Here is a 12,113-nt window from a genome sequence, read left to right as displayed (position 1 = left end):
AATTGGCCCACACAGACATGGTTTCCTAAGCTGAAAAGGATGTTAAAGGGTGAAGCACTGCTAATTACAAGGAGTAAGAACCTATTAACACAACCTGTAACGCATGAACCACATCCCTTGTATGATCGAATTGATCTTCTCTGTTGCAGGTTATGCGGCAGTCCTTCGAAAGGACAGGACTGAAGAAGGAAATTGTGGACATTTTGGCGGCTTCTTGGAGAGCCTCTACCCAGAAGCAATATTGTGTGTACATAAGGAAGTGGAAAGACTTTTGCAAGAGCAAGAAGAAAAGCCATCTTCACTCTAGTGTTCAGTTTGTTTTAGAATTTCTTAGTGAGCTTTTTCATGTAGGAGGTTTTGGATACAATGCACTCAACACAGCAAGAAGTGCACTCGCGTCATTCCTAGTTCTTGAGGATGGTGCCTCTACAGTTGGGAACAACATTTTGATATCAAGATTTATGAAGGGAGTTTTCCATCTCCGAACCCAAAGACCTCACTATGTAGATACTTGGGATGTAAATATTGTGTTTTGCTATCTCAGAAAGCTGTCACCGGCAAATGCACTGAGTCTACGAGATCTCACCAAAAAGCTATGCATGCTCATTGGCTCTCATCTCAACACAGAGAGCACAGTCATTGCAGCTCCTGAATTTGGACAACATGATACTCAAGGGATCATCAGTTACATGTACATTTCATTTCAGCGAGCTACTAAAACAAAATAGGCCGGGAAATGCTGGCTTCACACTGAGCATGAGAGCCTACCCCTCCAGATCATCAATTGTGCATTGTCAACTACATCAAAGCCTACATGCGGAGGACTGAGGAAATTCAAGGTCAAGAGCGTCGGCTCTTTATTAGTTTTCGCAGACCCCATGCGAAAGTAACATCGCAAACCATCTCCCGGCGGATCAAAGATGTTATGGCAGTGGCAGGAATCGACATTTCAAAATATAAGGCTCACTCAACAAGAGCAGCTGCGACGTCAGCTGCACACGGAGCAGACTTGCCAGTTTCGTTCATCCTTGAGAAGGCAGGCTGGACGAATGAAACTGGAAATGTCGCTATGGCGACCGATGCCTCCGCCATAATGCATGATTCTCCCAGTAGGTGTATAGTACAATGTCTTCACAATGTGTGATGACAGTTTCACATAACTGGCAAAATATTGAAATGACAGGTTTGTCAGAAATATCTTGAATGTTCACTTTCCTTGAACTGGGTTTGCTATAATTGTCTAAGAGTGCAGGTACACATATTTGGGGAATTGAGGATTTTTACTTGACTTCTGACCAACCCTTTTATAAGTTTATGCACTGAGTAATTCTCAAGGTATGAAGAAAGAGTGTAATTACAGTACAAAATAGATTTCTTTTTTTTTTTTGCATTTAAACCTGGCCTTTGACCCTTAACCTTTGACCTTCTGGCTGGAAATTTCCCAGAGAATCTCCATTAGGTAATACATACACCTATATTAAGTCTTAACCCTAAAAAGACTGGGGGGGGGCCTAAAAGGCCCCCCCCCCTCGACATTTCGCGCGATTACTCTGCAACACGCAATGCTCTCGCCGCGATGCTCTATGACTTTTTTCTTTCAAGTTTCCCGCACATTTTGACACCAAATTTGTGATGCCCGGGGGTACGGTTCTGAAGTTACACAACATTTTGTACATGCATGTGAGGCCGAAAATGGCTCAAAAATGTGATTTTGTGTACAAAGTCAATGCAAATTGAGTTTTTTCACATGGTTCATATAAATATGCTTATTTTTACTCTCAATGGCTAAAATCAATTTGTTTTAGGAGTATTATGCTTCAAAAAGTGTCTGCCACAAATTTTGTTTAAAAAAACAACGAAAACAAAAGGTCGAAAAAACAAAGAAATACAAAAGAAATTCATGAAACAATAAAATGAATAAGAAATTAATTTTGATACTAAATTTTTTTTCAAGTGCATTTGCTAAGAATGCCACAAAGAATAATTAGACCAAAAATGAGCACTTTTGGAGCTTTATTTACTGATTTATATCAAAGAGTCTGATTTCTCGCATAAATTAGCATAAATAATCAAAATAAAATAAAAGAAGACTATTTTGGAAAATTTAAATATACGATCTTGTAGATTACATCGCACACTATCCTTGTGCAAATTTTCGCGGCGATCGTGCAATCCACGGCCGAGATCTTAAGGGGGGGCCCTTTAGGCCCCCCCAGTTTTTCGAGCTACCAAAATAGCCCAGTCTTTTTAGGGTTAAAACTAATAATGCAAGCATTGCATATACTAGTATATGAGGGAAATAGTAAAAATTTGAGGAGTTGACCTTGACCCCCTGACTATTGACCCATGACCCCTAAGTTCCCTAGATAATCCCTGCCAGTCAGTACATGCGTATGTACCAAGTTCCATGAAAATACATTGAACCATTTGCGAGAAAAGTGAAAATGTAACATTTTCACCTAACCTTTGACCTTATGACATGAAACTCTCTGGAGAATCTTTATGCAGTAGTACATATCTACACTAAGAAAATACCTTTTGGCATTGCATAGATATGGGGGAAATAGCTACATTTTTAGCATTTGACCTTGACCTTTTCCCTCTTGCCAATGTCACTAAAATCTACTCAGCCCATTGCCTCATCATACATCATCCTTGGACCAAGTTTGGTGAAAGCTGCTTCATCCAGTTTTGAGTTACTGTAAAAGTGGTTATTTTCGCGCGACTAATTTTTCGCGGTTTGCCGGGTCAGAAGAGTTTCGCTTGTTTTTAATTCCGCGGAATCAAGACATCACGCACAGGAACGTATGGCAAACAAAAATATTCGCGTGTGTTTATTTTCGCGCTAGGTTCTGGTTGCGCGAAATGCGCGAAAATTTCAACACCGCGAAAATTTCCACTTTTACAGTATCATGTAACAGATAAATTTCAGGATTTGACCTTGATCTTTGACCACTGACCTCTGTCCCATTTCACTAAACAAGAGACCCGCGGGTCTAGCGCTCACCTGAGTATCGCAAGTTCACCTTTCACGCAATCACTAATCTAAATTATTCACAGCTCTACCAAAATTTGACCAGGCATTCTCAAGTAGAAGATGAAAATGTACAATAAGGGCCCAAATTTTAACAGATTCCTTAATTTGGGGGGATTGGAGCCCCCTGGGGCCCTCTGGGTGGGGCATGGTGCTCATTTTGATAAATTGAGATCCTGACCCCCTCGGGATGCTACCTGCCAAGTTTGATGAAAATCCATCACGAGGTGTTCAGGAAGAGAAGATGAAAATGTACAATTCAGGCCCCCATTTGGACCTTCCCAACCACCCCCCCCCCCCTACCCCTGCCCCCAAGAGGGGCACCCCTGGATCTCCTATGAACAAACTTGAAACTACAGTCATTAATGTACTCACTCGTAGTATTATCTTAGCTCTATAACTTCTGATTCTAGAGAAGATTTTTAAAGATTCCTTCATTTTGGGGGTGTGGGCCCCCCTGGGGCCCCCTGGGTGGGGCATGGTGCCCATTTTAACAAATTGAGATCCTAACCCCTTAGGGATGCTACCTGCCAAGTTTGGTGAAAATGGGTCATGGGGTTCTCAAGAAGAAGATAAAAATGTACAATTTAGGCCCCATTAGGACCCCTCCTCACCCCCCTCCCCTGGGTCCCAGGGGGGGGGGGGGCACCCCTGATTCTGCCATGAACAAACTTGAAACTACAGTCATTAATGTACTCACTCATAGTATTAACTTAGCTCTATCACTTCTGGTTCTAGAGAAGAAGATTTTTACAGATTCCTTAATTTTGGGAGGTTTGGGCCCCATGGGGGCCCCCTGGGTGGGGCAGGGTGCCCATTTTAACAAATTGAGTTCCTAACCCCCTACAGATGCTACCTGCCAAGTTTGGTGAAAATGGGTCATGGGGTTCTTAAGAGGAAGATGAAAATGTACAATTTAGGCCCCATTAGAACCCCTCCCCACCCCCCTCCCCTGCGTCCCAAGGGGGGCACCCCTGATTCTGCCATGAACAAACTTGAAACTACAGTCATCAATGTACTAACCCATAGTATTAACTTAGCTCTATCACTTCTGGTTCTAGAGAAGAAGATTTTTACAGATTCCTTAATTTTGGGGGGTTTGGGCCCCATGGGGGCCCCCTGGGTGGGGCATGGTGCCCATTTTAACAAATTGAGATCCTAACCCCTTAGGGATGCTACCTGCCAAGTTTGGTGAAAATGGGTCATGGGGTTCTCAAGAAGAAGATAAAAATGTACAATTTAGGCCCCATTAGGACCCCTCCTCACCCCCCTCCCCTGGGTCCCAGGGGGGGGGGGCACCCCTGATTCTGCCATGAACAAACTTGAAACTACAGTCATTAATGTACTCACTCATAGTATTAACTTAGCTCTATCACTTCTGGTTCTAGAGAAGAAGATTTTTACAGATTCCTTAATTTTGGGGGGTTTGGGCCCCATGGGGGCCCCCTGGGTGGGGCATGGTGCCCATTTTAACAAATTGAGTTCCTAACCCCCTACAGATGCTACCTGCCAAGTTTGGTGAAAATGGGTCATGGGGTTCTTAAGAAGAAGATGAAAATGTACAATTTAAGCCCCATTAGAACCCCTCCCCACCCCCCTCCCCTGGGTCCCAAGGGGGGCACCCCTGATTCTGCCATGAACAAACTTGAAACTACAGTCATCAATGTACTAACCCATAGTATTAACTTAGCTCTATCACTTCTGGTTCTAGAGAAGAAGATTTTTACAGATTCCTTAATTTTGGGGGGTTTGGGCCCCCTGGGGGCCCCCTGGGTGGGGCATGGTGCCCATTTTAACAAATTGAGTTCCTAACCCCCTAGGGATGCTACCTGCCAAGTTTGATGAAAATCGGTCTTGGGGTTTTCAAGAAGAAGATGAAAATGTAAAAAGTTTACGCACGACGCACGACGGACGACGGACGACGGACGACGGACGACGGACGACGGACGACGGACGACGCACGACGGACGACGCACGACGCACGACGGACGCCGGACGAAGGGCGATCGCAATAGCTCACTTGAGCCTTTGGCTCAGGTGAGCTAAAAACTAATCAAGTCATTGTCCCATCATACATCATCCTCGGACAAAGTTTGGTGAAATTTGCTAAATCCAGTCTAAGTTATCGCGTAAACAAATACAATTTCATGATTTGACTTTGACCTTTGACCTTTGGCCGATTTCACCCAAAATCTAATCAAGTAATTGCCCCATCATACCTTATACTTGAACCAAGTTTGGTAAAATTCCAGTCAATATTACTCAAGTTATCGCATAAACGAATGCGGACGGACGTACGGACGGACGGACGGACGGATAACCCGAAAACATAATGCCTCCGGCACCACTTCGTGGGGGAGGCATAAAAACTTTCAGAAAGTTCTACAGCAAACCCTTGCTCGATGATGGGAGCAAGTGTCTCACAACTGCTCTACTAAAGAAATGACCAGACAAGGTAAACAATTTACCCTTTTTGGTAAATGACAATTCATAGTCATTTCTGTCATCTTTCTTACAAATATGGCTGCTGGGCTTCAAAATCTCAATGTAGTCTCTTTCGGAGACTCCAGAAGTAAAATAGAAAGATTAAATGAGAACTTACCTGTTTGAAATTTGATCTTTATTTTACGAGGGAGTTGTAGGAAGAGAATACATTCCCTCCTCTCCCTCCCAAAGTTTTCAAACTTGAGGCTAAGTTCTCCATAATCTTTCAAATATCCAGCAGCCACATTTGATGCTTTGAAAAATGACTGCGCGTGCGCAAAGCGGGTCTCTCAATGTATTCTCTTCCTACAACTCCCTCGTAAAATAAATATCAAATTTCAAACAGGTAAGTTCTCATTTAATCTTTCTATTTTTACACATTCTATAGAATAAAGTCAACTTTGATTACAGAATCATATAGGACTACTCTCTTATTTACTTGCATCTTGCACACAGTCTAGAGTTCTACCATGCATTGACTTCGCTAGAAAGTCTAGTTCTGTAAGACCACAACTGTATTTCCTTTATACCCGAAAGCAGTACAGCTGTATATTATGGTCTGTTACACACCTTGTCAAATGACCGAAGATCATAAAGTTTAATCATTTCTGAGTTGATTCCACAGGCAAATATGAGGCCTTCAGGGTCAAAGGAAGCAACAGGTCTGCCTTGAAGATGCATCAGTCCCTGCATGTAGAAGAGACAAAAAAAAAAACACAAGCAAACAAACTAGAACTATCACTGAATAGTTACACAGCACCACTACAGCAGTCTCATATGCCAAACTTCAAGTCAATGCTCAAACACTGAGGGAGATCAATAGGTCAATCAACATATTTTTGCATGATATGATATAAAAAATCAAGCACTGTTAAAACTGCTGTTGCTTTGGCAACAGATTTCTTAACACTCACAAAAAGGTGTCTTACAGAACTACACATTACAGTGATCATATGTGCCGTATTTCAAGAGAAGTGCTTTAAAACTGAGAGCGTTTACAGAGTTCGAAATTGGCGATGGTCCGCTGGCCATTGGCCACCCAAAATCACGTCGGACTAGCTAAAAGTCATAAAATTCTGAAGTTACTAGTCCATCTGGCTAGCCAAAATATTGCTTCAGTGTCAAAATTGATTCAAAGTAGTCCGCCTGCCTAGTTTAAAAAAAAAAAAAGTTAAGTGCGACCCCTGGTTTAACCCACAACATTTTGTATGATTTTAATGAAAATTAGCTGTTGCCATGACAACATATTAAGCAATACTGACAAAAAAGGAGACTTACACATCTACAAATGTACCTACGATAATTGTCACAAATTTCAAGTCAATTGCTAAAAAAAATGAGGGAGTAGTTAAATCCACAAGATTTTGCAAGAGACAAACTTACCGACCGACCGACACACTTCTAGTCTCTGAAAGACACAAGATACTATTTAATGGTTTTTAATGGAAATTGTGAGACCTTTTTCCATTAAAATCACATATACGTTTGTATATTGAATATATAATGCCATGCAGATTGGTCAGACATACCTGGCAGCTGGGAGATCTGAGATCCCAAAGCCTGATAGTCTTATCCAAAGACCCCGACAAGAAGCTGTCATCTATGGGAGACATACTCAGACTGACGACTCTGTAAGCATGAATGGGCATTTATAAGGAAGATTGTGTAATAAATCATACAAACTGCCCTGGCAACACTGGTTCACTGCCATGGAATCTCCCACCTACAGTTCACCTCTACACAAAATTTTGAGAAAAATCCATTCAACAATGTCGCTTGTAAAGTGCACACAACATTCACCCTTTTACCTATTAATGGTGGAACAGTGAAGACACTGTCATCCTAAAGATACATGTAGGCGACTACCTGGTACATTTTCTATGATATACCTCTTCAACAATTTTGAATGAAATGCGGGAAGAAATGTGGCAGGTGAATAGCACAGAAAATATGTAATGCTGTATCTTTTAGATACTTCTTATTCTACATGTTTGACCAGTATCTTAGCATACCCTTATCTTGTGGAATTTTGTTTTCCTAGACATGTTTTCAGAGATTTTGCCTTTAATACTTCTGCTTTCATTCTCTTTAATACATTGTTTTTATATGACCTAGATATCTGGGCATTATATCCATCCAAAACACTACTAAATTGCACCATCAGAGCTAATAACTTTATAAATCTGAATGAATTTGGCCAAACATTTCCTGTGTTTTACAACATTAAAATAATTATGACCATCGGTATGACTTCAAAGCATACAGGAATGTTAGACATCCAATTATAATGCTTTAGAACCCAAACATGTGTTTGCATGGATTATAAAGGGTTGCTACTCCATCTACAACGCCTCCCTGGTCTGAGGCAGACAATATGAAGGGAAAACACTTGAATTCTTTTGTTTCTTTCCCCCACTGCCCTTGACCGCTGCCAGCGGTGTGAAAGCGTAGAGATGATATAGTACAGGTTGTACTTGCACTGTCACTAAACTCTTCGTTCTGAAGTGAGAGCCTCATACAGTACAGTATACCTGATAATTTAGAAGCGATAAATATCAAAAAAAAATATGCTACAAGTAAATAGGACACACAAAAAGGCTGCCCGCAGAATTCATATCATAGCTGATAAATTCCATAAATGCCATGAACTAGTCCTTGGATTTCTCTTCACAGAAATCATAACAATGATAAAGATATTTCATTGCCAGAGTGCTTTAAAAAAAGAAAAAAAAAGTCTTTTTTAGCCTGGTGTTCCCTTTGAATACTCTAGCAATATTTGTTTGTTTTTATGCCTCCGCCACGAAGTGGTGCCGGAGGCATTATGTTTTCGGGTTGTCCGTCCGTCCGTCCGTCCTTCCGTCCGTCCGTCCGTCCGTCCGTCCTTCCGTCCGTCCGTAATGAATTTTGTGGACAGGGTAACTACCATAACCTTTTGAGGTATCCTAATGAAACTTGGCATGTATGTGTATTAGGGGGTGAAGTTGTGCCTATCAACTTTTGGGTGCACATGCTCAAGGTCAAAGGTCAAAAGGTCAAGGTCAAATGCTTAAAATTTTACTATTTCCCCCATATCTATGCAATGCCTGAAGATATTTTCTTGAAACTTAGTGTATACATGTACTACCCAACTAAGATTCTCTGGTGAAAGTTTGAGGTCATGAGGTCAAAAGGTCAAAGGTCAAAAGGTCAAGTAAAATGTTAAAATTTCACTTTTTTCTCTGTGTCTTGGAAATTGTTCAAGGTATCTTCATGGAACATAGTGTATATGCATCTACTGACTGGCAGTGGTTATCTAGGGAATTTAGGGTTCATGGGGTCAAAGGTCAGGGGTCAAAGGTCAGGGGTCAAAGGTCAAGGGCAATACTTCAAAATCTTACTATTTTCCTGTGTATTTATAAATGCAATGCCAGCAGGATATTTTTTTTTTTTAAACTTGGTGTATGCATGTCTAACCCAATAGAGATTCTCTGGGATTTTTTTTTTTTTGCCAAGAAGGTCAAAGGTCAAAAGGTCAAAGATCAAGTGAAAGTGCTGAACTTACTTTTTTCTCCATATCTCGGAAGTGGCTCAAGTTATCTTGAAACTTAGTACATGCTGAATTTATGTATGTTCTGCCTGACAGTGCTTCTCTTATAAATCAAAGGCCAGATGAAAATGATAACAATTTACTGTTCTATACGGAAATTGCGCTTTTTCTCCATACCTTGAAAATTACTCAGTGCATAAACTTATGAAATGGTCAAAGTCAAGTTAAAGATCTTAAATCCCCAAATACATGCTCTCCTATTCATCCAATTAAACATAGGTCAAGGAAGGTAAACATTCAATACATTTGTGACAAATATGTCATTTTAATATTTTGCCAATTTTGTGAAAATGTAATCACACATTGTCCACATGTACTATAGACCTATTAGGAGAATCATGCATTATGGCGGAGGCATACCAGTCGCCATAGCGACATTTCTAGTTTGTTTTGGTTTTTTTTACATTTTGTTGCAAAGTAAAATGTGCAAGCAAGTGTGATTACATTCAATATGATACATTATCTTCTATATAGGATGTTTTAGCGGTGCATCAAAAACGCGTATTGTAGTCCGCTCAATTTTTACCGTTCAATATCAGAGCATATTGAACGAAACGCATATGCCAACGTATTAATTCCCCATAGACTACCGTTGTTACTGACCGTTCAAGATCACACCATATCCTGTCTTGTGTGTTGCGCGAGCACTTGCTGAATGCGCAAACGCTTGCTGCTAGTGCGCGTCATTTTGTTACAATTCACAAGCGCGCAAACATCTTGCTAGTTGTTTGTTCCCATACGTAGTTTTAGGGGCTTCCCCTTTTCAGCGCTAGGATGTGACTGCCAAGTCAACTTCAAAGACGAGTAGAAGCCCGGTAATTGCGAGCAGTTTATGCTTGCTCTACTTGATTGTATAGATGATAATAATTATATTGGATGGCCTTGATTCATGGAATACCAGGGAATATCGCACTCGTTAGGGTCAATATTGCACTCATCTTCGATTCGTGCAATATTGGCCCTGACTCGTGCAATATTCCCTGGTATCCCATTCATAGCCATCCAATATAATATAAATATTACACTGTACACTATAACACTGCACGTACATGTAACTCTACTATATACACACACAAAAAAAAAAATCAAGGATTTTACGAAGGAACATCATACCTCAAAATTACTCACTCACTTATCTGTGGGATTTAATCAATGTCAAATCATGCAACATGTACAATATGTATACGTCTGTATGTGTATATTAAATACATTATACCCATGTCATTATTGATATGAAGTTTATTTTTTCACATTTGAACGTCTGTATGCTAATAAGTATGGATGCTTACACCACTTTTCTCATATCTTGTATATCAAGGGAACAGTTTGCACTTACTTTTTAGTGTGACCAGGAAAGTATCTCAGGTACTTGTTGTCATGAAGTGACAAATATCGAATGGTGTCATCAACCTTGTTTGATGTGTAGATAACAGTGTTCTGAGCATGAGTAAACCGAATAAGATCAACTCCATACTTCTTGCTGTAGAGGGTCCGCTTGGGTCTGTAAGGAGATATAAGTGCATTACCGGTACACACAAATTTAATGACTTTTTCTTCTCTAAGCCAGTTCAAGTCATGGTACAGTGCATTTCCACAAAATATTCAAATTGACTTTAAAAGAGTAAATTCTGACAAACAATGGATGAAGTTTCACACAAATCTTGACCAACAGAGAGTCAAAGAATCTCACAATTTTATGCTTCCACGATATCAGGAGCAATCACACACACAGACACACACACTGAAGAAGGTGCTGACGCCATTACCGGTACCTTGCAAGCTTCCATTAACTTGCACATCACACTTCAGTAAATTACCTTTTTTTTTACATGAAACCGGTAAGAATAAATAATATCCTTTCATATCGAACACATAAAGTCATTGTAGTCCTGTAAGGACCCAAACTTGATGAGTTTTAGGGGAAAGGGGTTGTACTTGCAAATTATGAAGCAAGAAAATGATTTTAGGATATTTGTACACAAAACATAGAAAGAATTGTGAGGTAGGGACAGCAGCTGCATCTGAGTACTATTGAGTACAATCACTTGATTCTAACAAGTGCCAAATGTTCACGTACACACTGGTCTCAATGACACTAGACAGAATACATACAATGTAGTATAACACTACCACAATCTGTCTCATCTCAGCATTTGGGTCATGCCCTCCCCCCCCCCCCCCAAAAAAAAACAACATAACAACAACAACAACAACAACAAACAAACATGATCACATGAAACACAAGACCATGTTAACCTCTCTATTTACCCTGCTGAAGCAGCCCGTACCAAGTTTTGTAGTAACCAAACGTCACAACCCGTGTGCCCCAAACACACTTTATGCCAAGTGAATAAACCCATGGAGGTTGAAAACTATTCCTCCACATAATAAACAAAGTCTTCAAGAATCAAGTTTGGGCAAACCATGGGCCTAATATACATGGACTAGAAACGACAGTCTTTCTTTGATCGCATATCACCGCTGCCACCCGATTAAGTGCATCTTAATGAGTACATTCAAGTGCTTGGATAATGACGATTGCACAATCATGCATCATCACTGACAAAAAAAAAACATTTCCCTCACTGCAGTCTTATTTTGCTGAGGTGCCTTTTCAGACTCAGGTGCTTTTGAGTAAACACCGATGAAAGGGAGCAGCAAACCCGAAAACATGATAGTTCTGTCACAAAATTGAAAATTACTGAAGTGGACACTTGTGGACAAGCATGTAACATGGCGTAATGATAGGACATTCACATGTCATCTACGGTCACTGTCCATGTTTACTCTGGAACATTGTGCGAAAAATGAGAAAAATTAGATTACAAATCACACCCAACTTGCCAAAATAATTGCTTTCTCTTGTAAAGTACACTCATTTCACAAATGAAATTGCTTGAGCGATAATTTTCCCAGTGTACACTACATGTACAACTGCACATGCATTTTTCTTGATTTAAGATAATTACTATCTTCTGCGCATGTAGTTTTTAGATTCCTCAAAGCGTC

General features: G+C 40.4%; 1 protein-coding gene across 1 annotated transcript in view; it reads right to left on the bottom strand.

Moving 5' to 3' along the window:
* LOC139724935 (WD repeat-containing protein 82-like) overlaps window positions 1–12,113 on the bottom strand; it is a 40,352-nt gene that overhangs the window by 16,578 nt on the left and 11,661 nt on the right. Inside the window, 3 exon segments of the mRNA XM_071636056.1 lie at window positions 6,089–6,205; window positions 7,048–7,147; window positions 10,441–10,605. Coding sequence (XP_071492157.1) covers window positions 6,089–6,205; window positions 7,048–7,147; window positions 10,441–10,605 — 382 coding nt within the window.

Source organism: Diadema antillarum, unplaced genomic scaffold (assembly GCF_040938485.1).
Source record: "Diadema antillarum isolate AM-2024a unplaced genomic scaffold, OU_Dant_1.0 seq00000005_RagTag, whole genome shotgun sequence".
NCBI lineage: Eukaryota > Metazoa > Echinodermata > Echinoidea > Diadematoida > Diadematidae > Diadema > Diadema antillarum.
Note: the sequence above shows the minus strand (reverse complement) of the source record. Positions and strands in the feature narration are given on the sequence as shown.